The sequence below is a fragment of the Acipenser ruthenus genome, chromosome 1, assembly GCF_902713425.1.
Source record: "Acipenser ruthenus chromosome 1, fAciRut3.2 maternal haplotype, whole genome shotgun sequence".
Lineage (NCBI taxonomy): Eukaryota > Metazoa > Chordata > Actinopteri > Acipenseriformes > Acipenseridae > Acipenser > Acipenser ruthenus.
Genome location: NC_081189.1, coordinates 97,391,173 through 97,418,688, shown reverse-complemented (window position 1 = coordinate 97,418,688; position 27,516 = coordinate 97,391,173). Strand labels below are relative to the sequence as shown.

The 27,516-nt window shown below is 40.8% G+C and overlaps 1 protein-coding gene across 9 annotated transcripts in view; it reads right to left on the bottom strand.

Moving 5' to 3' along the window:
• Positions 1 to 25,865, bottom strand: part of LOC117421240 (TBC1 domain family member 1-like) — a 97,787-nt gene extending 71,922 nt beyond the window's left edge. For 2 of the 9 annotated variants that reach the window (XM_059032483.1, XM_059032490.1), the window contains exons 1-2: positions 25,642 to 25,865; positions 23,875 to 24,362 (exon numbers count right to left, since the gene is read on the bottom strand). In XM_059032483.1, the coding sequence (XP_058888466.1) occupies positions 23,875 to 24,336 (462 nt within the window). In that variant the 5' untranslated portion in view covers positions 24,337 to 24,362; positions 25,642 to 25,865. Of the gene's footprint in view, positions 1 to 103; positions 429 to 8,201; positions 8,467 to 23,874; positions 24,363 to 25,641 lie in introns of those variants that run through there. The other 7 variants (XM_059032503.1, XM_059032537.1, XM_034035367.3 and 4 more) reach the window with 7 other exon arrangements.
• Positions 25,866 to 27,516: the final 1,651 nt, after the last annotated feature.

The following is a 27,516-nucleotide window of genomic DNA, read 5'->3' as shown; positions in this document are numbered from 1 at the left end:
AACAAACAAATGAACAGATATTTAAATAAGCACAAATTAACAACGGATCACAGAGGCATTAGAATTCTGATTTCACATTAAGGAGTGAACAAGAAATTCTTACCTTGGCCACCCAGCTGAACAATGGTGACATTTCCCAGCTTGGGTAAAACTTTTGTTCCCTCCTTGTATTATTCTCTTCCAGATTGCTCTTCACCGAGTCTCGCACCTAACTTAGTTTCAAAAGATCCCCTCCAACTTAAACAGCAGCCATGAATGAATGCAGGCAAAGTTTGCTTTTCTCTGAAACCAAGTTAAAAGCAGTCCGCCCCATCCTCCTAAGCAGCATGTTCACTTTCCAGTTTCCAGAGGCTATGATGTCATCAGCTTCTCTTCCTTGTTCCCACCCTCTTCCTCGCTATTTCACAGACAGTCTTTCAGTCTGAGTCCTATCCACAGAGTTCAGAGGGGAAAGAATGCAGAGGCAGCTTTTAACACAACCCCTCCCATTTTGAAAAAAAACATACCAACACAGAGTTGCACTGTGGATTAGCCAGGAAGCTTGCAAAACTCAATAGCTCTCGCTCGACAGTCTTGTGTAAACACGGGTGGGCTGGCAGAATTAAAAAAGCTAGTCTGCTGGCCAATGGCATAATGATTTCAGTATAAAGGCTGCACTGAGAAAGCAGCTGTTTAAGTTCACTTTAACTAAGACGTTCTAATGATTTGCCAGTTGCTTCAGACATATTTTTTCTTCATCAGCAATTTATTATTGCAATCTACTGTAACAAACCTTTTGACATTCTAAGTTAGATATTTCTTTTCAACTGAAAATTGAATATATCAGAATATGTCTCCAATTATATTGGTAATAATTTAATTATGCGCTATAAAATATTTTTCTCCATATAAGACTTTTTATATGTTCTAACATTTCATATAATGCTGTCCAAAAAAATGATTTTAGTTCAAACAGTAATTCAGTACTGTAAAGACATAAATATTTACAAGCCTTTTATTATGCATTTTTTTGCGTCTGAACAAAATCTGTAATCATTTTTGGCACAAATATCAAATTCCACTAACAATACATAGTTTGTATATTGCAACAGATAGCCATCATTTCTGGAGCAAAATAGGTTTTATGGGTGTGATATGCCAAATATTTTGATCACAGATATTTATGGCTTTACAGCAATCTAATTTATCAACAGGTCATCTAAGAGCCATCAATAATCCAGTAACTCGCAAATGTTGTTCCCGATGAGATGGTGGATGGTTTATTCAGGAATGTGCGGCCACTGGACAGCCAGGAAGCCGCTTCTTCAATGAGGTGCAGGTGTTTAAATGGGTCAGAAGGGACACATGACCATTTCTCAATTACTGCTTTTCAAATCTTTTCGGAAATTTGAAGGCTGGTGCCAAATATCTCATGTTCAAACTTTGGCTGTAGTTGTCTTCCTATATTTGCAACTTGAGCATGCACCCACAATAAATTATGATGCTCTTAGTCATCATGTTTGCCAAGCTGTTTTCACTTCTATGGCTAAGCATCAGTAATAAATACAGCACATTGAGACAGAAATTGTATTGCAAAGGGGAGATGCAGACTTATTTGCTTGCATTTCAAAAGGTTTGGATGCACGTTTTGGCTAATTGCATTTTTTGTTATAACAGGAATACTCAAACTAAACTGCTTTCCAGATGGAGGTTTCACAAACCCACATTTTAGCCTATCCAGTTATTTAACTATCAGCAATTACTTATATCCAAGCAGAGTATGGAGAGGAAGCACATTTAGCTTTGCTTGCTGTCTGGATCATACAGGCATACTGTAGTTTAAAGGTACAGAAGCAGTTAGACAGCCGTCTGTTACTTTTCATGCAAGTGTTCTTTTGGGTTTAAAGATGCAAAGAGAACGCACTAAATAGCCACTAGTTTACAATGTGTAGACTTGGACACTATGAAACTTCATGAATGAATAATTGTAAAGGAGGTCTCAATAAGATTCAGCCTTAATGCCGATGACAGACTAGCAAAAACATGATCAGAACTAATTGAAATGCACTTTGGACAACGGTGACAGACAATTTATATAGCAGCATGACTGTGCTTTAGCATATATTTAAAATAAGCCCTACCTTCTGTACACTGTACAAGTCAGCACAATAGATTCCCAACATGATATAAACTCTTAGCCCATTAATTGCTACTGGCCTCATTTGAGGACAGGCTTCTTTATAATTTTTTTGAGTACTGGATTTTTAAGTGGCATCTACCTGTTATTTAACTGTTCTCTAACTATATTGTTATGATAATTTACTCTAATTTTACTAACTGTAAAAGTTAAGTCTAAATGTAATTGTTTATTCTACAAATATAGCCCTTCAGATGCTTTTATAATGCCTTAATATAAAATAAGAAACTGAAGACTAAAATGTATACTTTTTTGGTGGTGTTTTCATACCCAGAGTCATGATAAAATTACATTTTTCTGTTTGAGCTTCAGAGCTGGTCTGACTACAGGCACGTCTAACTTGACTCCTCAAAAAAATACGCAGCAGTTTGTAGCCAAAACAAAGGATTTAAATGTCTTTCTGTGAAGAAACATTGATTCAGAATGTATCAAATTACATTTTTTCAAAGAAATTAATTTGGTACATAATGTTATAAATAAGGGTACAATACTAGCAAACAAAACTATTTCCAAAAAACAAACACATTTACATTAAAGGGCTCAGAATCAGGTATATACTAAAAGCAGGTGGGTCAATGAGGATCACAATGTGTGCATTTACTGCTGACCTGAGCCAGCTTTGCAGCCAAAAATGTCTCTGTAACCACTGGACTGGTCTGCATTTCCAAGACATGAGGTCACATTACATTTTCTTAAAACCAGCAATACGAAATACAAATTAGGACTTGTGCTCAATAAAAAATGGAATGGGGACAGTTTTGTATTGAGTGAAATTAACCACTTTTGTTTATAGATAGTTGGAATAGCTTATTTATATATATACACACACACACACTACCAGTCAAAAGTTTTAGGACACCTCCATTTTCACAGTTTTTATTGAAATTTACGCAGTTTAATGTCTGAATGTACTCTGAAATTAAAGCATAGAACAAATAAACAATTGGAGATAAAGAAATCATGGAATCGTTTTGTTTAATAAAATTTAATCTAAATTTCTGACTCAAAGTAGCCACCTTTTGCAGATATAACAGCCAAACACACTCGTGGCATTCTTTCTACAATGGAAATCAAATATTGTTCGGAAAGTTCTTCCCAACACTGTGGCAGAAGTTCCCACAAATGTGTTGCACTTGTAGGTTGCTTTGCTTTCACCCTTCTGTCCAGTTCATCCCAAACCAGCTTGATGGGGTTTAAGTCGGGAGACTGTGCTGGCCATTCCATGATTTGAAGCCTACCATCTTGTTCTTTTCTTCTAAGGTAGTTCTGACATAGCCTGGAGGTATGTTTTGGGTCATTATCTTGCTGTAGGATGAACCCCTGACCAACTAGGCGTATACCACAGGGTACTGCATGGCGCTGCAAAATGCTGTGGTAGCAGTTTTGGTTCAGGGTGCCACTCACTCTGTGCAAGTCGCCGACTCTGGATCCAGCAAAAGAGCCCCAGACCATCACGCTTCCTCCTCCATGTTTGACAGTTGGTGTCACACACCAAGGAACCATCCTTTCGCCTACTCGACGGCGTACAAAAACCCTGCGTGATGAACCGAAGATTTCAAATTTTGATTCATCGGTCCATAAGACCTTCTTCCAGTCTTCAGTAGTCCACTGGCGGTGCTTCATGGCCCAGGCAAGCCTCTTTTTCTTATTTTGCCATCTTAGCAATGGCTTTCTTACTGCCACTCGACCTGTCAAACCTGCAGCTCAAAGTCTTCTCTTCACAGTTGAAACTGAGACTTGCTTACTTCGACCAGTGTTAAGCTGTGCTTGAAGCTGTTGTCCTGTGAGCCGCTTATCACGCAAGCTGTTGACTCTCAGAAACTTGTCTTCTGATTCTGTTGTGGCTTTGGGTCTGCCAGACCTCTTCCTGTCAGAGTTTCCTCCAATTTTCCAAGTGCCTTTTTATGGTGTAGGAAACTGTACTCACTGACACCTTGGCTTTCTTTGCAATTTCTCTAAAGGAAAGACCTACACTTTTAAGGGTTATAATGGTCTGTCTTCCTTTGTTAATTGCCTTTTTCTCGCCATTATGAGAGCAATATACTACTTCCTGCAGTACAATACTGTCCAAATAATGCTTAAGAGGGTGTAGTAACACAGTCTGTTCCAACACTGCTTTTATACAGACAGAGGGTTTGTAAGTAATCAACAAAAGTTGGGACACCTGTAGGAATTGTTAGCATCAACTTTCAAGGCTTAATTTACTTCCATTGCTGCAGAACAGCTGTAAGTTGTTAACCCATTACTTGTTCCCTGAAAAAAGGCCTTTTCGTATAACTCTGAAATTAACATTATTTTTCAGTTTTTGGTAACCTAAACTTTTTTTTTAACCTCTGGCAGTTTACCGCTTACCTTTGTACCATTTCAGGTTATTCACTGGACTTGAACTGCTTAAATTTCAATAAAAACTGGAAAAATGGGGGTGTTCTAAAACTTTTGACCGGTAGTGTAACACTACCACTGGATTGCCAGACAAATCAGCGCTGTTCAGTATTTTTAGCATTTGCCAAGGCTAACACTTAATTATGTCACTTGATCTATTGAATTTTATTTAACTTTAAAAAGCTGCCCAGAGTATCAAAGTCTAAAGTAATAATAAAAAAAACAAAAAACAGACAGCTTTAACTTCTAGCACAAAAACAAATTAAAAAAAATCTAAGAGTTAAAAATGAAAAAAATTACCATACCTATTTTTAACTCTTTTGGGGGGAAAAAAAGTCCCTTTTAGAACGCGGTGCCACTGAAATCTGCACATCTGTGCTGTAATTGTTACACAGGGCTGTTACATACCTATAAACATTTCATTTTCACAAACACTTGACAATGCTATATAAAAAAAAAAAAAATAACAAAACATTGTAAATGTGGCCTTTACTTTGTAACTGTATATTTGGACTTCCGTAAGCCTTTTTGGAAGACAGTGAGATACACCATCACTATCAGAATAAAGTAAATAGTTTACGGCAGCGTTTGGCATGGCGAGTGTATCTTGTGGTTTACTGCTACTGTTATTGTTTGTAACCTGGCGTGGAGCAACCTCCACACCTCACCCTCTCTTAACTGGAGTCCCCCAAGGGTCAGTCTTGGGTCCTCTCCTGTTCTCTCTCTACACCCGCTCCCTGGGCCCCCTCATCGCATCCTATGGTTTCTCATACCATTTCTATGCTGATGATGCTCAGATTTTCCTCTCCTTCCCCACCTCTGACTCCACCATCTCATCCCGTATCTCTACCTGTCTGTCTGCTATTTCCTCCTGGATGCACTTGCATCACCTCAAACTCAACCTCTCTAAATCTGACCTCCTTTTCTTTCCCTCCTCCTCCCCCTCCTCTGATCTCTCTATCTCTGTTCCTCTGGAATCTACCACACTCTCTCCCTCTTCCTCAGCTAAGAACCTTGGAGTCACCCTGGACCCCTGCCTCTCTTATTCCCAGCACATCTCCACTCTGGCACGCACTTGCCGATTCTTCCTGAGCAACATCCGAAGAATCCGACCCTTCCTCACCAACTATGCTACCCAGCTCCTGGTCCAGGCCCTGGTACTCTCCCGACTAGACTACTGCAACTCCCTCCTGGCTGGCCTCCCTGCGTCCGCCACCCGTCCGCTCCAGCTCATCCAGAACTCTGCTGCTCGCCTGGTGTTCTCTCTACCTCGCTTCGCCCACGCTACTCCACTACTCCGCTCGCTCCACTGGCTCCCGATCACCGCTCGCATCCAGTTCAAGACTCTTGTACTAGCCTACAGATGCCTTGATCAGACTGCACCCAGCTACCTCCAGACCCTCATCTCTCCCTACACCCCCACTCGACCTCTCCGCTCCGCCTGCACTAGAAGACTGGCTCTACCTCCGCTACGCTCCCCTGCCTCCCGAGCCCGCTCCTTCTCCACCCTTGCTCCGCAGTGGTGGAACGACCTTCCTACAGATGTCAGGACTGCCCAGTCCCTGACCACATTCCGGCGCCTCCTTAAGACTCACCTCTTCAAACAGCACCTGTAGAACTCCTCTGTTGTATCCTGGGACACTATCACCCTTCATTTAAATATGCTTTATTTTGCTCTTATCTGCCCCCTATTTTACTGCATTTAATCCTGTACCTCAGAATATTGTAATCTGCCAAGTGTTTAATCTGTAGTATTTTGTACTTAATCATATCCTGATGTAACTATCACTATTTAATCATATCCTGATGTAACTTTCACTATTATCTGCTGTATTATTGAATTGTGGTTTGTCACACTTGAGAATTATTGTATTTCTTGTTCTTATTGTATGACTTATATTGTAACACTTGAATGTATTTGTATTTGCTTGCGATTGTAAGTCGCCCTGGATAAGGGCGTCTGCTAAGAAATAAATAATAATAATAATAATAATAATAATAATAACACCAAGGAAAGTGCACCGTCAGTACAATATATCACTTATTAAAGTTCACTTTACTGCCACTTGTGTGCACACTCTGCACTTTAGCATGAATATGCAAAAACGCTACGCACTGTTAGTTATTACATCCTAAATAGGAGTCACAGTGACAGCAATTGTTTAGACAATCGTGATCTCACAGTGCTGTCAGGTTTTAAAGCTGCTTACTTCTCCTTGTTTTCAGGCGATGAAGGAGGCAAGTGCTGTCTGCAGTCATTAGAAAGTCACTCTGCAGCCACAGAAAAACAATGTCCTAACCAAATAGTATTGACCTGAACTGTCGTTCTTCTCAGTGGCCATATAGTTACCACTTTTGGTCATTTAATTTGACTCTCTGTATACCAAGATTATGAAAACTAAGGGCATCTGCTAAGAAAGAAAGAAAGAAAGAAAGAAAGAAAGAAAGAAAGAAAGAAAGAAAGAAAGAAAGAAAGAATAATTAATTTCAAAAGTGCAAGTGTACTTCTGTTGAAGTACAGTATGCAAAACTGTAGGAAGAACAGAAATACCACACACTAAGACAAATAAACGTCTACTATGCGCATTGTGAACTATGCCAGAACCCAGACATGAAACTAGTAGTTCAGTTTAGTTTATTCACATTGTGCTCACCAGGGACAACACAGGTATAATAGTGCCAAACGTTTCAAAGAAAGACCTAATGAGTCCATAAATATAATAGCAATACAACAATAAAATAAGTTACACGTAGAGATTTGGCCAATCGCTCTACTTACTGGTTTAGAATATTAAATGACCAGATTAGAGAATACTGTATAACATTTTTACTGCTTCCACTTACACTGCGCTGAGAATGTGTGGTTCTTCACTTGATTTGAGTATACAAATATGTGTAGTTCAAAAAGAGAGATAAAAGAGCCTGTGGAATTTAAATCCTTGATTACCACTCCTTCAACAGCTCTGGAAAAATGACGAGGCCAGTGTCAGGAAAGGCATATACTGTATGAGAATAGACTCCACATTCATCGCTGAGGTTTTGAGTTGGTATTGTTTTAATGCTCTTTGAACTAATAATGCCCCCCTCTGGTGTAACGAACGATACACCAATGCAACTCGACAGGATACTACAAAGCAAGTGCTGGTCCTGAATCTACTTTGTATGTCTTTAAATGCAAAACTTAAACGAGAAGATTTTATTCATATCACACGTGACTTGAACCAAGTTTTGGTTTACAACATTGTTTACCTTGTTGATAGTTATATGCTTGAACAGTGGACTCAAATTGAATTCCTTCCCTTGTAAGCTTTGTGTCACTATATAACTCTTATCCTGATATATAAAGAAGAAAGTGTGTCTGTCTGTCTCTTCCTTATGCATTCGAACCCCGCTGGAGCCAGTGCAACCAAACTTTGCATGACCTCCTCTTTCATCCAGGGGAAGGTCGAGGGCTATGTTTGGATCCAAAATTTTGGAACGTGTAATGTAAATATGGTAATATGAACAATATCGATACCTCACTGCAAAATTTAAAAAGTAACAACTGATAGTTTGAAAAACAATATCAGATTTTTTTAAACGCAATTACGTTGCAATTAATAACACAATTAACTCAGCAATAGAGGGGGGGAAAAACACTTACGTTACCAGTATGTTGATTTTCATTCGCTCTGTCTCGTTTCAGAAAACTAAGTTTCTGCAGTCTTGCCATCATGACACTGCTTCCACAAATTATTTGCCGGGATCTAAACATTTGCAAAGTTTTGTGTGCATCAGAAAGGTTCCTCCTCACACTTTCGTAACTCATTGTCTAACCAATAGCAACTGGAAAACTAGTATTGTGGTCCAATGGGGATTATAATTTTTTTTAAAAAAAACACTACAATAAACTGACTTTTGACCCTGGCTAATCTTAATTTAAAAAAAAAAAAAAAAAGTGGGTCCGATTCTGCAAGCCGCGCTTTCCTAGAGAATATTTGTGCCTGGTAAGACTGCGTTTAACCACATTGACATCATTGACTCTAATAATGTTATGGTCCATTATGGACCATTTACCGACAGTCTGTAATAACACAGATTGAAACATGTTATTAAATACTTGTCAGACAGCTGTCATTGTTTTTAGGAAGTACCGTTTACAGCTGGCGAAATGTGTTAAACTAAACATTTCTGTCTTTACCCCACGTTTACTAAATTCTTATGTGTAATGTGATGATTTTTTTAAAAGTTTTATATATATGACACATCTTCTGCTTGCTTGAGTCACGAGTTGCCCTTTATGAGTTCTGGCAAAGGTTTCATGACTATAAAGGGGCAAGTTTGTAAACAGGTTACCATTTCGTTATGCATTTAGATATTTATTAACGAAATGTACTTTATATGTGTATAATTATTTACACAAGTAAACTATAATATGGAATTTTCGCGTTTTCTGCTTACGATTATAATGTACAAAGTTGTAGAAAATGTTGCCTGACAGTAAAGTTCATTGTTTCGTAATTGTTTTCCAACTATACACCGCACAGACTGTAATAGACAAGTATTCATTGTGTTACTGAAGCAAAAGGCAGTAAGTAACCTAACCAGTCCCTTTCCCTGGATATTTTTCGAAGACCATAACTATGGGTGCATAGAGATGGTTATCTTTGAGCCAAGTTCAATTACCTTGCAATTACCGTTTTGTTTTAATGCAACGCTGTAATGAGTCCTGTCTAATGCCTAATGAGATCAGGTAGTGCTGTCGAATAGGTTGTTTATGCATGCACACACTTTCACCACCACAGTTAATGGGCATTAAAACAGAATACATTACGTTATATTTGAAGTATGTGCTTGTTATAAATTAAAGTAGAAAAACAAGCAAATTTGCCCCTCCAGCAAATGATCCTATTTGTTAGTGCATATGGAAAGAATCCCCATGCAATATGTTGCTGTTGTTGAGGAGTGCTGCAGCTGAGTAGAGTGGAGCTACAGTTTACAACCCTTGGACTATAGAACTGCATCCCAGCGATCTGCTTGGAATCTGCATGCTGTTCTGCACTTCTTTACCACCGCTAGCCCCCATTAATGCCCAGTTTGCTCTGTTGCTTGGTTTGGCTTCTATTATTCCAGAAGTTGCCCTGCCTTCTCCGTTTAATGAGCCACATTTCTTCAGCTTCTATGATTCCTTCATTCATAATATTACTGTAATACCTGACCCTTTCCCAGAAACAGCGATAAAGAATGGTGATAAATTACATGTTTTCCAATGAAAGCCTGAATGTTTGAATTTTACTCCCTCAGGTTTTCTTGTTTTTTGCTGCCAGCTTTTAAATCATGTTGTCTGTAGGGGTATTGAGTGTAGCTTAGACTGAAACATCACAGATGCTAAAGGAGAAGCTTATTTCAGATGCCATTTTAATTTCTTTATTGAAATTACCTTACAGTTTTCTGGCGTTTGCAATCTGGGTTATGTGGCAATGTGACTTGTCAACTCCGCCAACCCCGAACTCCATCGTAAAGCCAGGTAAAGGCATACAAAAAAGTAATTGGCATGGCATTTAAAGCTGCTTACTCTTTAATATCAGTACTGTATTAAATATACAATATATAAAATAGTTTGGCTCCCCCTGATACCTACCCCTTGCCTGCTGTACACATTAAATAATAAAAACACAAACTACAACTTAACAGAAGTGGTATATGACCTCCAAGCAGAACTTTTCAACAATACAGGAGAGCACTGCCCTCAAAGTTGAATAGCTGTTTATGTTGATTGCAGCTTTTTGTATTTTTTTTAATGTAATATTGTACCGTATTATATGACATTTAAAAGTGTCAATCACGTGTTTCAAAGGCAACAACTGTTATTTTTAACATCGTTTTCATGTTTTATGGTTTTGATGTATACAGAACATTAAGGTTGCCACAGCAGCACCGGGGGGGGGGGGGGGGGGGGGGGGGGGGGGGGGGTCTCATATCTATAGATTTTAGATGAAAAAGGATGTCCAGATGACTAACATAGCTGACATTTCCACCCATTTCTACCACTTCCTGTTATTTTCTTTCATATGAAATATTCCTGGAACATTTCAAGCAACCTTGATTTACGAAAAGGCTTTATATATGGGCTGACAGATACAAACATGTCAGTATTCTGCGCAGTGGGTTTAATAAGCTCATAATAGAGTCATTCTGAGACGCTTTGGATTTGGAATGAATTAACACACACCCTTGGCATTATCAGCAGTAAGTGCTTAAATAAGGGCAGCTAGAATAAAGGTCTTGCCCTATATTCTTCAAATACCTGTGGGGGGGAAACTGATTTAAACTTAAAAATGTTGATTGTACTAATTTGATCGTTAAGCAAAATAGTTGAAAATTAAATTATTTTTGCCAAACCTTTTAAAAATGTTATTGTGGTATATCATGCTAAAAGTATAGCAAGGTATGGTAAAGCAAAGTAAAAGCATAGTAAAATATGGTAAAGTCCAGGTAAGCAGGGGAAATCATAAAAAGTTATGGTAAAGCTGTATAAATAGTTAACCATGATAAAGCATTGTAGACTGCAAATTGATTGCGTGAATGTACCTTGTACTGTATATTGAAAACCATGAAATCAAGAAACAGAAAACCAGTTGTCCCGATTCACAAAGTTTTACTGCATTTTTTTAAAGATGTATTGATCATGTAAGTGAAGTTTGATATTTATGATATTCAATTGCTGTGGACTACTTTATTCTGCTAAGAAATTAATAATAATAATAATAATAATAATAATAATAATAATAAAAATAATAATAATAATTTATCATAGACTAACTCTGGCTACCGTTTCTCCTTTTTTTTTTTTTTTAAAGGTTTTTTTTTTTTTTTAAAAGGGGGGTTATTTTACAAAACAATGCTGTGGGGACATGTCTAAAAGCGTTAATGTTATAAAGCTTTTAAAAAAACCCTTGTAAGTTGTTTCTTGTGAATCTGTCCACTTCTTAAATTGTCCTTCAATGCTTAAGCATGGTTAAGTACGCAGAAGATGTGAAAGAGATTAGGATTAGTAAACGCATTTGCATCAGCAAAAAAAAAGAGGATTAATTTAAGATCCATTAGCATTGGTCTGATGAAGAGAAAAGGGAGGGATACAAGACCATTTCTCTATGCAGCCTGCAGGAACCTGGGATTGGACAGTTTGTTTTCTAGACTCCATGGAGCCCTCCCTTTTGAGACAGTAACCAATCACACATCATGGATTGTGTAATTGTATTTATTTATTTTTTAAATTTGGAATCACTCAATTATTCCCGCGCAGACTCAGGAGAGACAAAGACAGATACACACGTCCTCTGAAACGTGTGCCGTCAGCCGTCCGCTTCTTTTCACTCTGCAGGCCCGCCATGCAGCCACCTTACATGCCACCCTGACTGACCTAAGCCCTCCCCACCCAGGCAGCGCTCAGCCAATTGTGTGCCGCCCCCTGAGAACTCCCATCCACGGTCGGCAGTGGAATAGCCTGGACTTGAACTGGCGATCTCCAGGCTATAGGGTGCATCCTGCACTCCACGCGGAGTGCCTTTACCAGATGCGCCACTTGGGAGCCCTCAGGATTGTGCAATCTTAGGCACAGAAACACCTGCCAACCAAACACATATCTCCATCCCTCTAACCAAGCCTCCCAGATCTGTTATCTTGACCATTGTGACTGAAACTTGCAACAGGGAGTTACAGCTTTTTTATATTACAAAATATATGTGATGGATTCCACTTGCATAACAAATTAATCATGTGACAAAGAGCCCAATTACAGCACACAAACGTAAATGCTATCAGAATACACTCTGCCAAGTACTGTATGTCCCTAAACCACAAAGCAAAATAGCCTCAATTCACAATTGTGTACTGAAGATAATTCAGTAATATCAAAGTAACCCTGAAACCAGAATGAAATAAGTTAAACTCAAGTATCTAGCTGGAGAGATATATTTTTACATTGCGCTGCATGTTACCATCCAATTGTCTTAGTTCAAAGGAGTCACTTCTGAAATGCACCACAAGGTGACGCACCAAAATGAAGAGGAGCAACCTGCCAGCTCCCATATGCAAAAGTTAAAAAATACAATTTACACCTCACAACCCACCCACCAATAGCTGAATGTCAACACACAAACATATACAGCTATGGCCAAAAGTTTTGCATCGCCTAGAGTTTTAGGATTGAGACATAATTTTAAAAAAATAATTTAGATATTTTATTTAACATTGTGATATCAAAGAAACTACAAAATGATATCGCAAAAGTCTAGCGGAAGTCCTAATAGATTTCGAAAAGTCACATTTTACAATTTTTGTCAGTTTTTGGTGGAAAACTTCAAAGCGGTATGTAATTCAATATGGTAATGTAACATTATTCAGCAGGTTTCATTCGACATTATAAAGCAAAATTAGTTAATTCTATATGGTGATGCAAAGCTTTTGGCCATAGCTGTACAGTAATCAATGGTACTGTACCAAAAATGCCACAGTAGTTGAGCACAATTGTGACAGTCTGGCTCGCAGTGGTGAGGGTGATGACGTCACGGACCAGGAAGTAACTGAATCACAAACAGTGGATGGGCGGGTGAAGCTGAGTGCAGTAGCACTCAGCGTATTTATTAACAAACAAAATATTAAACAAACCAACAAAACACAAAACAAAAGGGCACGAGGGCCAAACGAATGAACAAACAAACAAGTAAGTGATGTGCTGGGTAATCCAGCACGTTTTAGCAATTGTTTTCCAAATGTGGCTTTCTCTCCTCTCTCCGCTCTCCCGTACTCTCCTCTACACTCTCAACCCCAAATGCAGAGAGCTGCAGGTTTATATACTCTGGCCGAGGGATTTAACTAGTTGGTAATTATCTTATTATCCCCCGGCCAGAGTCTGCACGCGTTTGGTAAGGATGCATGACTGTCAGCTATTTAAATAATCAGTAGCTGATCAGCCATGCATCCTCACGGGGTTTTTAAATAATAATAAAAGACGCGGCGCTTTTACCCGCGCCGCAAACAAAAATACAAATAATAATAAATAGGGGCGGGACACTCCGCCACACATGCCCCCCCTTGTGCGCAGCACACATGGCCCCAACGGCCACCTCCCCCCTCAGTCTTAAAGTCCCGGAAGAGGAGGAAGCAAGTTACTTCTGGGGGGTGGCCATGGTGGAATCTCTGGCACCCCCCCATTCTTCGTGGCCGGCAGTTCCCTCTTCCGGGGCTCCCGCCACACTCTATCCTGCCGCGAAAGTGCGGCTGGGGGAGCTGGTCTCCTGACCTCTCCCCCCTTCTTCATGGCCGGCAGTTCCCCTCCGTGGGGCTCCGACCACATGATCTCCAGCCGCGAAAGTGCGGCTGGGGGAGCTGGTCTCCTGACCTCCCCCCCTTTCTTCATTTCTGGCAGCTCCCTTTCATGGAGCTCCGGCCATCGTGTAGCGACCCCAGGCGAAGCAGGATCCCTGGCGACCCCAGGCAAAGCCGGACCCTCGACGACCCCAGGCGAAGCAGGATCCCTGGCGACCCCAGGCGACGGCAGCAGCAGCGGACCCTCGGAAGGCGACGGCAGCAGCAGCGGACCCTCGGAAGGCGACGGCAGCAGCAGCGGACCCTCGGAAGGCGACGGCAGCAGCAGCGGACCCTCGGAAGGCGAACTCGGGAGGGGAGCCCCTGGCCATGGAGGCGGCAGCGGGAGCTCCACTTCTCCCTCGTACCCTGTGTCCTGTGGAGAACAAAAGGCAGCCCCAGGCGATGCAGAACAGCCATCCCCAGGCAATGGCGATGGTGGGAGGGGAAAGCAGTCCTCCCACAGCGGCTGAGACGGAACCAGCAGGTATTCATCCTCTGCTGGTGGAGGTGGGAGGGGCAAGCAGTCCTCCCACGACGGTTGAGGCAGAACCAGCAGGCATTCATCCTCTGCTGGTGGAGGTGGGAGGGGCAAGCAGTCCTCCCACGACGGTGGAGGCGGAACCAGCAGGCATTCACCCTCTGCTGGTGGAGGTGGGAGGGGCAAGCAGTCCTCCCACGACGGTGGATGTGGAACCAGCAGGCATTCACCCTCTGCTGGTGGAGGTGGCGGAGGCAGAGGCAGCTCTTGCTGCTCTGCTCCTGGTGATGGTGGAGACAGAAGCAGCTCCTGCTGCCCTGCTCCTGGTGGTGGTGGAGACAGAGGCAGCTCCTGCTGCTCTGCTCCTGGTGGTGGTGGAGGCAGAGGCGATGGGGCGGATGCTGGCCACTCAGAGGGAGGCTGTGGCGGTGCTGGCTCCCTCTGCTGTGGCGGCTGGGCTGGTGTGTGCCGTGCTCCCTTCAGCAGCATAAATAGAGGCTGCTGGGGAACACCAGCATCCTGCCCTTCTCCCCCCCAGAAAAATTCAGGGGGTTGAGCCTGTAACTCCTCCCCTTCTGGCTCTTGGGACTGCAGCTTGGGTCCTAAGGCTGTGGAAGCGCAGACTTCCACCTCTTGGGCTATGGACGCACCGACTCCCCCCTCTTTGGGCTGTGGACGCACCGACTCCTCCCTCTTGGGCTGTGGACGCACCGACTCCTCCCTCTTGGGCTGTGGACGCACCGACTCCCCCCTCTTGGGCGTAGGACGTTCGGGCTCCTCCCACTCGGGCGTAGGACGTTCGGGCTCCTCCCACTCGGGCGTAGGACGTTCGGGCTCCTCCCACTCGGGCGTAGGACGTTCGGGCTCCTCCCACTCGGGCGTAGGACGTTCGGGCTCCTCCCCAGGCTGTGGAGGCGAAACCAGCAGGCATTCTCCCTCTGCTGGTGGAGACAGTAGCGATGGCTCCTCTCCCTCTGATGCTGGAGACGGTAGCGATGGCTCCTCTCCCTCTGATGCTGGAGACGGTAGCGATGGCTCCTCTCCCTCTGATGCTGGAGATGGCAGTGATGGCTCCTCTCCCTCTGATGCTGGAGACGGTAGCGATGGCTCCTCTCCCTCTGGCGCTGGAGACGGCAGCGATGGCTCCTCTCCCTCTGGCGCTGGAGACGGCAGCGATGGCTCCTCTCCCTCTGGCGCTGGAGACGGCAGCGATGGCTCCTCTCCCTCTGCTAGTGGAGACGGTAGCGATGGCTCCTCTCCCTTTTGTGCTGGAGATGGCAGCAGCAGGGTCTCTCCCATATCCGCAGCCAGGTAGTTGAACACCATGGCTGCGATGTCTGGGAGGGAAGCTGGGTGGTGTTGCTGTTCCCAGGCCTCCCAGCGCTCCCCATCTCTTGCCCACAGGAGGTTGATCACAGCAGGGAGGGCGTCCACGATATCCCTCTCAGGCTCCGCCAGCCAGTCCCAGATCCCCTCTGAGGAGAGTGGACCAGTCCGCCTCAGAGGATGCAGAGGCAGCTCCTGCTCCTTTCCCTCGGACGGTGGTGGTGGAGGTGAAACCAGCAGGTATTCTTCCCCTGCTAGTGGAGCCATTGGCTGTGGACACTCGGCCTCCCCCCTCTTGGGCTGTGGACGGACCGACCCCTCATCCTCCGGTTCCTGCTCTGGGCCATCCTCCTCCCATATGTGCGCAGGATGTGCGCAGGATTCAGACTCCTCCCTCACCTGCCATGGAGGGGGTTGGTCGGGTGCTACATGCCCAACCTCACCAATGGCAAAGCACCATTCCTCACCCCTCAGACAGGTGAGGCAGACGTCCAGCACAGCAGAGACCCGGCGGGACTTGCGACCAGCCCCACGCTGTTGCACCTGCTGCTGCTGTTTCCTCCTTCTTCCCATTATTTAGTTTGGGAAAAAAAAAACGAACAAACAAAAAAACGCACTTTCCTGTCCTGGTCCGGCTGTTGGAGGCGTTGTTTGTCCCACGCTGGACACCATATGTGACAGTCTGGCTCGCAGTGGTGAGGGTGATGACGTCACGGACCAGGAAGTAACTGAATCACAAACAGTGGATGGGCGGGTGAAGCTGAGTGCAGTAGCACTCAGCGTATTTATTAACAAACAAAATATTAAACAAACCAACAAAACACAAAACAAAAGGGCACGAGGTCCAAACGAATGAACAAACAAACAAGTAAGTGATGTGCTGGGTAATCCAGCACGTTTTAGCAATTGTTTTCCAAATGTGGCTTTCTCTCCTCTCTCCGCTCTCCCGTACTCTCCTCTACACTCTCAACCCCAAATGCAGAGAGCTGCAGGTTTATATACTCTGGCCGAGGGATTTAACTAGTTGGTAATTATCTTATTATCCCCCGGCCAGAGTCTGCACGCGTTTGGTAAGGATGCATGACTGTCAGCTATTTAAATAATCAGTAGCTGATCAGCCATGCATCCTCACGGGGTTTTTAAATAATAATAAAAGACGCGGCACTTTTACCCGCGCCGCAAACAAAAATACAAATAATAATAAATAGGGGCGGGACACTCCGCCACAACAATTCAAGTCCCTGAAGTAAGTATCAGGTGTCCAGCTAAAGTTCAAGTATTCAGCAGTCCTATATTAATCCTGGTGGGTCTAAGCCTTCAGCTGCCATGTGAATAAGTATCCACTGCAGTGCCATGGCACAGTATTAACCAATTAGATTTTCTCCATTCATTCACACCTATCAAGTATTTCACAGTGGCATAGATCATTTTCAAATGGTCAGTTAACTATTGATTAATGAAATTCATATTGAAATCTTATGAAGTAAGCACCTGTTTTACAATGAGCATTATTCACATGACAGTGCCTCTACAATTATTTTTGCGTTAAGTTTAATTATACACCTTAAGTAAACCACTCATTATCCTACAAGTAGATGCTTTTAGAATCACTTTAAACTGTAACATACAGTGCCTTGAAAAAGTCTTCACACCCTTGAACATTTTTCACATTCTGCTGCCTAAAAAATACAATTAAAATGCATTAAAGTAGGAGTTTGTTTCACTGATCTACACAACATCATCTACACTTTCAACGTGTAAGTTTGGAACGTATCATTAATTCAGGCTTGATTTTTTATTTTATTTTTTTTTTAATATGGAAGACTTAAAAACAAAACACAAAGAAACTGCAAACTTACAAACATTACACTTGTGGTATATTTGTCAACTGTATAAGTAATACCTAGCATTACAGTGATTGCTCGTAGTGCACTTCAGAAAATTGGCCAGTTTTTGTAATGGGATATGGGACATTTAGAATTGTAATTGATTAAATTATGCACAAACATGTTAATTGATAACCAATAAGTTTTCTACTGAGATATGCTGCCTGTCACCAGCCACAGGAAACTATTAGTATGGCAACCAAGCAGCACTTCCTGTATAAAAGTTGTTTTATAAAGCTGGTCTAAAACAAATATCAAACCACAAAGAATGATGAATCAGTATGTGTTGTGTACTTTTTCTTGATCAGTACTTACCGAAGTGCTTTAATAATTTGAAAAGGTGTTGTTGTTTTGTGGTACAGTTTAAAAGGTAGTACGTCATGATGTGCGCTCTCCCAGGCACGCGCAAATGATTAGATCAGAAAACAAGGAAACGCCCACCTGAACAGGGTATGGCGTACTGAGTTAGGTCCCTAAAGTTCTTTTTAATATCATTTTTTTCAACAATGAGCAACGAATTGGGTCATCTAAAATTGTAAACATATACGCTTTTGTGGTGATCTACAGTGTGTCTTGTTCGTAATGATTTGTGCAGTCGTCAATCACAGCTCTTCTGAATCAGTGTGCCCTTAATTAGAGCCTTGTATGGCTGGAAGTCTAGTTTTAAAATATATCAATATAACTGTTCTTATTATAAGAGATGTGTATTTTAAGTGCAATAGGTTTTAATGGTATGGAGCTATACTAAGAGCACAACAATAACTCTGAGCAGTATTTTTGTTTGTTTGTTTTTGCTGATCTTTTACAGCCCTGTGTTAGCTAGTTAATAAATGCCTTGCATGCCATTTTTTCGGGACTGTTCCAGCGATAGCCCCTGCATTATTATTATTATTATTATTATTATTATTATTTATTTCTTAGCAGACGCCCTTATCCAGGGCGACTTACAATTGTTACAAGATATCACATTATTTTTACATTTGGTGGATGGTATCAACAAATGTGTTTATTTGTATTGTTTATTGATTTCACTTATTCTACTGAATATTAACTGCATTGTACAATGAAAATGAAATATATCTTATAATACATTAACCTCACTATATTAGCATATATTTTCTATTGTATGTGTTGTAATATATTTAATACATTTCACCATATACAAATTATTGCCATTTTCATATATTTTAGTTTAGAAAAATATATTGTGAAATATAAGGTAATATATACACATATATTTACAGACATCGTTGCTCGTGAAACATCAACAAGTTGAGTTGTCTTGGTCACTGAAGCTCCTGCCAAACGCTCTCCAACAATCACCCCTCTTCAAAGTAACTGAGGTCTCCTCTTACAGCTATGCTAACCATAATTATAGGCAATCAGGCCTGTCCAGCATTTTTATACATGACGCTAAGTATGCTGGGATGTTATTTGCTTAATTAACGCATGAGCCCTTGCTTTCAATATACTTGGTGTCCCTCATTTACCCAGATGTTTCCATTTTTTTGTCCACTACCTAATATATATATATATATATATATATATATATATATATATATATATATTACGCTGACTGAATGCAGGCACCACTTTTTAGTGTGGAATTAATCACACAGGCGAACACAGGGGTGGTTGTACCGTGTGCTTTTAATTTGGGTATTTTCCAGGTTGAAGGACATCAAACAAAAACAAACAACAAAAAAAAGCAACGAATATCTTGCAATAAAAAAAAAACTATTTTCAAGACAAACAAACAAAAGGTTCCAACACTGCTCTGTCGTCCTCTCCTCGGTAACGAACGATCTCCTGTCTAGTGAATACTCAGCCTTTTTATGTGGCTGGGTTGGAGGAGATACTTGTTAACTGCATCGGCTACAGGTGCTGGCCAATTGAGGCAATGACTAACCTAATCACCTTAATTAACATCCCTAACTATCCGCACCTGTAGCCCATAGCCCAGTTATCTCCTCCTGATCATGGCAGGCTGGTTCCAGAGCTGCCAATGGTCCCGCCTGTGCTGTTTGCTGGGTCCTGTCAGCCTCCATATATATGCATGCTGGGAGTAACAAGATGAGACAGGAAAGGAAGGAATGGATAAGAGCGCAAACAAAAGTATGCAATGTTATTATAAGAGCATCACTGGACCAAGGAGATACTAGACTGGATCCCAAGAGATATAACGCGACCAAGAAGACCTCCAGGAAGATGGCAAGATGAAATTAGGAAACATGCAAGAGCAACGTGGACGAGGGATGCAGCAGACAGGCTTTTGTGGAAGAACCTTGGGGAGGCCTTCCTTCAGCAGTGGATTGAAAAAGGCTGAAGATGATGATGATGATGAATAAATATATATATACTGTGTATATATATATATATATATATATATATATATATATATATATATATATATATATACACACACACACACATATACAGTAGAAAATCAGGGTGCTTTAAAATTACCTTTGTCAGGTCATACCCAGGAATAAGACAGACATACTAGATCTAATGTGTAGAATGCTGTTTATTCACAAACAGACCAAGGCTGCTCTCTAGGTCTGGCAGGACAATGTGTAAAATATATTCATAAAATACAAAAATATGAATGGTCTTAATGTTACAGTATAAACAATATATTCCATATTCATACACAAAATATATATGGTCTTAATTCCATCCATCCATTATCATTAACCGCTTACTCCTTTACAGGGTCGCGGTGAGCTGGAGCCTAACCCAGCATACACAGGGTGCAAGGTGAGACTACACCCTGGACGGGACACCAGTCCATCGCAGGGCACCACACACACACAGGGCAATTTAGAGTGACCAATCAACCTGGACAGCATGTCTTTGGACTGTGGGAGGAAACCGGAGTACCCGGAGAAAACCCATGCGAACACGGGGAAAACATGCAAACTCCACACAGACAGTACCCTAGGCCGGATTCAAACCCAGGACCCTGGCGCTGTGAGGCAGCAGCACTAACCACTACGCCACCGTGCCGCCCTATATGGTCTTAATGTTAAAGTATAATCTAGATTGTTTAAATCATGTCACTGCAGAAATAAGATTTTGTAAAGGGATGCAGTGCAGTATACTGTAGTTGTGCAAGCATTTTAATGTTCTGTATATTTTGCCTTTTTTGTTACGCATTGCATGCATCAATATTAGCACTATACTCTTGAACAATTACAATAACTGATACTGTTCACAACTGATACTGTCCTTGGCTTTATGGTGCATATATTATGAATGTGTGTAATGGAAATACTGTATAGGTGTTTTCGTAGTGTTTTGGTATTTTGGACTGCAGTGAAGTTCAACGGGCGGTCAACATGTTTATTAGGCTTCATAAAGTGAAGGATCCTGAAAAGGTCAAGAAAGAGGGTCATTTGATTTGGTGTCAAATTTCAATGACTCCCCTTATTCACTTTTATGACATAATCTCATGTGTGGGAAGTCAGGAAATATACCCACTAGGCATCCCTGATGAAAAACAAATGGCACTTTGTTGCACTAAAACAACACTCTTATGCCATTCGAGCCAAGGCCAACTGTACATATTAACATAGCTTACATTTACATGGTAACATTCCTATAGAGTGAATAGGTAAACTACAAACACTGTTTTATCACCAAACGTTATCATCCAGCTGTAGCCAACATATCATATCCAATACAGTACACACAGGCAGCATGCATATACACCTCATGTAATACAATTATTATATATTCTATCCATCTGTTTAAACGAGGGAACACAGTCACATATACAACTTTGAAAATAATGTAGATTCCACTAGCTTAAATCTGCATATTGTTTTAACACAATGTTAAGGTCTGTAGCCACTTATGAACACAACTAATAGTTCTGAAATGTATATATTTAAAGCAAGCATACACCAGTAGCCTATTCAATACTTTCTTGCTTCACATTGTACTGTAGGCTATACCGCTATCAGTGTATATATTCCAAAAATGAAAGAAAAAAATGACTGGTACATAAACTGGCACATGCATTTAAAGACTTACCACTTTTTCACAGTGTCCCATTTTGGTAGGCGTACCACTTTCTGACCCTTCACACAAATTAATTGTGAAGACAGTCAGTTTATACATATTACTGAAAATGGAATTTTAAGTTTTCGGATTATACTTACCATGAGTAATTATTTTAATACTTGAACTAACAACAACAATTTAAATGAAAACATGGAACCCTCTAGGCAAAGTGCTGCACATCGGCATTTGGAGTTTGTGTGTGAACAATAAGCAAAACATGCAGCTAGTAAGTAAGACTTATCGACCACAACAGAACCTGATGTTAAAATATATACAGTACTGTACACTACATTTAACATTTTACTAGTTGTTCTATATCCTTTCATATTACAGTTAAGCATTCGTTGTTCACCTCTCCCTTCAAATCCACTTGCAGTAACATGCTTTTTTTCTTCAGCTTACTTCCCAAGCACTTTAGGCAGATCGGCATTGCATGCTCTGTTGCATTCCTCACCCTATAAAGTGCACTGCAGCTTTTCTTCTGATTTACTGCTGTTGAATATATCTGCTGTCTTCATGTCCAAATGCCATCTTAATGATTATCAGACTGTCCATGAATCGCAATACTAAGAAATGTTGGCTGTAGCTCATTTGCTGTTTAGGTTATTCCTGGTCTTTATAATATACTTAATTCAGTACTTTATTGTGTAACAAATGTTGCATCTCGAATTACCAAATCCTGCAGTATTTGCACTGTCACAGACTAATACAAGTGTGTACTGCATGTCCTCTCCTGTCCAAAAACAAATGTCAAGCAGAGTATCACTGTGCATCACAACTGTTTAAATATCAAAACAAATACTTATGGAGGTCATTGACTATTAAACTTATCTTTTTACAGCTGAGCAACTAAGATAGGCCAGCTTGTAACCTTTTCTGGTATGCAGCTGCATTGATCAAAGTTAGTTTGGTGTTCATTCTCCCTCTGCAGTGTGGTGCTTTAAGCCTGGATTTGACATTTGCTAAAGCTGCCATGTCCCTAACACTTCTGCTTACAGTGTCCTTGGTTATGACATTCAGGTTATGTGAGTTACAAATAATTCTGTCCGGCTGAGCTGGAATCATTTCAATATGTTAAGCAGTTGGATGAGCTGCCTGAGGGACAGGGAGTTAGTTTCGGGATAGTAGATTCCACCCAGTATAGCAGACAGGTGTGGAACCGGGACCACCATTTTGTTAGCGGAGTAGTGCGAGCCCTTTTTCATGGCAACTTTATTTAGATAGTTTTTGTACTGTGTTTGTTTTTGTTTTTTTGTATGCTGGCCGTATGTCCTACGTGAGCTGCCATTTCTGGTAGTGTCACGATGGGTTCCTCTTTGTGTCTGTAAATCCCAACCTTCTGCCTCCATCTCCTGTTACTCCAGCAGCGAACACGCATGCACGTCATTCCCTTACATCACAGGTACCAACACCCCTGTTACAGATACATTATTCAGATTTTCATTTAAAGTGTATTTTTTTAATGATATAGTTGACAGTCTTACTTTCAACCTCCTAGATTAGAAATGAAATATGTCTACGTCAGGTGGTATTTAACACCAGGTTGACTTCACTGATAAATATATCATTTATCTAGAAATGCTTTAGTTTGAGTGGTTGTATGTATCTGAATGAATAGCTTTGTATAGACAAGATGTCAGGTGTCAGGATCATATATCATAGAAGTGGATAGTTTGTGATGTTGCATGTCACCAGCTACACAAAACCAGTGGACAGTTATATAGCAACAGAAGTGTTAGTTGACCTTTTCACTTGAGTTAAACAATATCTTGAAATAGTCTAAACTAATCTTTTTGTTTTCAGGGGTCTCGTACTTGTACATAGTTTTACATCTGAATGGGCATGAGGTGCAAGGGGGTTACTGTAAGGGAAGAAAAAACAGCACAAAAACAAACGTAGACAGCAAGCACTTCTTTTAGACACTGAATATTCAGTTTTGGACACCTGACTAACACCACCCAGTACGGTATGTCCCTTTACCATATTGCCAGTGCATCCAGGCCATTCATTGGATTTTGATTATAATTGTATAATACTTTCTAAAGAGGTGTCTATCTAGGTAGCTAGGTGAACTGTAGACTGCAGCAAGGTGCGTGCATGTGCAGACCACTACGGTTAGAACATTAAAAGCTCTCTTACCTTTGTAGATGAGTCAGGAAAGAGATAAAAGGCAACGACTTTTCCAGAGCGTTTCATGCTTCACTTACCATGGCTTGATCAGCAGACCGAAATACATAACAGGTGCTCTTATGAAGGCCAGGACCCAGTTCTCTGATCAGACAGGTGAAGTAGCTTGGGTCATTGCTGTTGTGAATGAGTTTGTAGACATGCTGTGACTGATGTTCAAAGATGATATTGTAGTGTAAGGGGTCCCACTGCTGGCTGTGTCCAGCGTCCAATTCACAGCGCACCGCTGCCTGGGAGATGTACAGCTTAACCCAGCGGGGTATGAATGCAGATCTGAATCCCTGGCTGCTGTGGCGTTGTATTTCTGCTACAATCCAAGGTATCATGGGCATAGTGGTCAGAGTGTGCACAGGTAAGAAGCCCACCAGCTGCAGCCTGTAGTGCAGAGAGTTCTCCTCAGACTGTGGAGAGCTCAATTCGGCCAGTGATGATGGTTCTGTCCTCTGCTTTGCTTCAAAGAATAAGCCCCCTGTATCTGTCATGGTGGAGCTCCTTCTAGCAGATCTTCCTGAAAATTATACAGTGTCTTTAGCAGTGCTTGTACCTCAGAAAGCAACCAAGTCTGATTAGTTGTTAGAGACATTTTGAAATGTGTTTTCTATTATTACAAACTGGGCAGAAATATACACAATCTTCCAGCAAGTATTGGTTCAACTTAGTCATAAGAACAAGGAAAGAGTATAATCTGTGCAGACAATAGTAAAGGGTATAGGGAAGCGATTCCGAACTGTTATGATGCTATTTTTGGTTTCTCCGATAGTCCCTATTGCTTTTTAAAGTAGTTGCAGCTACAAAATAATTCCATAAATATCACCTTTGCATGCGCTTCCCTTTGCTAATAGATTTCAAATGAGTAGGTTTAAAAGAAGCACATGTTATGTATTTTCATTTTTTAAAAATATATCTTTACTATAGTAGGTTAAAGGATATTTTCAGGTTGATTGCCTTTGTTGTCCATTACTGTCTTAATTACTGATTTACTTCTGTTGTGGTCTGGTCAGTTCAGACCAGACTTTCAAAAAGTGTTTGTTCATAATGCTGGCATTTGATCATTTTAGTAGCAAAAGGACTGGGTGCAGGACATCTGATTACAGGCACAAAAATATATACAACAATTTTCAGTCTGCCAGCTAAGATATAACATTGACTTAGACATCTGGATGTACGTATAGTGCACTGGGGACCCTGCGTCCCTCATGCAGGCACTATGTACAGTATCCCTGGACGCCTTTCAGAGAAACAAGCTGTGGTCTTCTCAGACTAAACACTGCTGATCACTGACCTCATTCACTGCATGTAATCTATAGGCACCCATTGCTGCAGAGTACCATTGCAACAAGGTGTAAAACTATAATAAGCTGTCATCGCAATAAATGTGCTGGTGTTCAATGATTCTTGAAAACAGGAAGTAGGTTTCTTTATAAATACAGTAAGGCACATTTAGAGATAGTGCTGAGGTTTCATGAGGACATGCCCCTTTTGAAATATCAGAACCTAGTTTCTGCCTGTATGTGCTGCATTTTAAACACAGAAAAAGCATGATAGGAATACTGAGTGCAGATGTTATTAATGCCACAATGGAGCCATTAGCATTGCCATAGCAACTAAACGTGCAACAGTTGTGCATATAAAAGGTTAAAGAAAGAAAGTACTTCAGTTACAGTTTGAGCAGCAGTTGTATGTCAAATACTATATAAAACATATTTATGTATACAACAGTTGAGCATATATATAGATGACAAGTACAAAACTACATAACACAAAGATCAATGGAAACATTTACTTACCTTAAATGAAACCCAAAGTCACCTGCTGGTGAAAAACAACGTCATACAAGAGGGATATGGAACAATGATTTCTATTTACTGAATGATCATGTTCCACACCTGCAAGTCATCTGTTTTTTTCTTAGAATTATTCTGTAGTGAACACTAAAGATTTCAGGATAACCCCTCCATCCAGCCTCTTGTGGGTTGATTCTCTGCAAAGCCGATGCAACGTGTTTAATCTGACCTCCCTGAGACAGTCAGAGCTGTGAATGCCACAAACAGCACAATCCACCCCCACACGCTGACAAATCAGCAACACAGAGTGCAGGAACTGCCAATGTGCTTCTATAAATACTGTCCTGAATACCTGCTGTCTCTCGTCTCACCAACCACACAAAGTTAGGGGCTTCTAAAGGAGCAAAGGGACTAAGAAATGTCTACTACTGTAAATGTAACTCTTCAGTAGGTGTATTTACACAAAGTATAGAGGAACATATTGTAGGATTACAGTCCCCCTTTATTTGGAGATCCAGATAAACCTCTGAAGGTATTGTACATAAGTAAATGTGTAGCCAGGGATAAAATGAAAACTCCCTGAGTGTCAGAGCAGTGAGAATACACATCTCTGCACTCCACTCTGCTGCATAATATGACACAGTAGGGTTTAGTTGGGTTTTTACACAAAATATTAGGACAGGGTAGTGCCACAAGAAAACACCTATGAAATAATGCCGTTACTGCCAAACATGAATGTAAGAGCTTTTGTATGGGTTGGAAAGATGTTAGATGCATAATCAAAAACTACTTTTTTTTGGTTCATGAAATGACTAATTATAATGCAGACTCTCTCTCTGTCATCTATACTCTTCAGCTTTGCATGTGCCTGAAATCACCTGCCATATTTGGTAGACAAAATGGTTGCCCACATCCAAGACAATTTTCAGAACAAGAGAATTATCTTGCCCCATTGACAGATGCATTATTTGAGTTTAATGGGTCCTATTAATTTTAATTTGAAGCTTAAAAGATTTTTTTTTTCTGTTAAATCTACTAAATACAGTGAGTTTTATATACATGTAGCTGTTGTTGGTCTCTAAATAATTCTAGAAATGTCTGGCTTTCTATATTTTCCATATTTCTTCAAAATAATGTAGAAAATACATTTAAAACACACACAAAAAAAAATCTGCCAATGGGGGACACTTTTTTTTTTTTGCAAAGTATTTATTTTAAATCAAGATTATTTTACAAGTTTAAAGGGTGCAGGTGTGTAAGCGTAAACTATTCAATCAGTAAAACAGTTAAACCAAATCATTCCTAACATTTTAATTAAAGTCAGGTGAAGATCGTCTTCTTGTCATAATATGTAAATACAGATATTAGAATTTTTTTCAGTTTTTATTTTTCTTTTGTGGTACAACTTTTAATTTGTTTTTTTACCAAATGTGTGTGTGTGTGTGTGTGTGTGGTGGGGGGGGGGGCGTGTTGCTTTGTTTCTTCCTTGATTAATCTTGCTCAGTGTAGGGATATTGCTTATCCCTGCACACTGCACAAGGTGACTAATAACTATGGAACAGATTTGGACAGATTCAAGGATTGATGCATCTTACCTTGTAATAACTTTAAATGCAGATATTTCTCAAATGCATTGCTGCAAAAATGTCTCAACTTGACCTGTTGTACAACACACATGATCAGTAAAATAATATTGTATTTGTGTTTTCTTTGCCTGAGAAAAGTTAATAATCCAACTATTAAATCTATTTACAAAATGAGCAGTTTTACAGATATGATCTACTTGGAAATAACAATCATTAAAAGAAGCTGGGGTGATACTCCATTCAAGTGGACAGGTAAATGTACGCCTGTTTCAATTTTGCTCATTCAAAAACA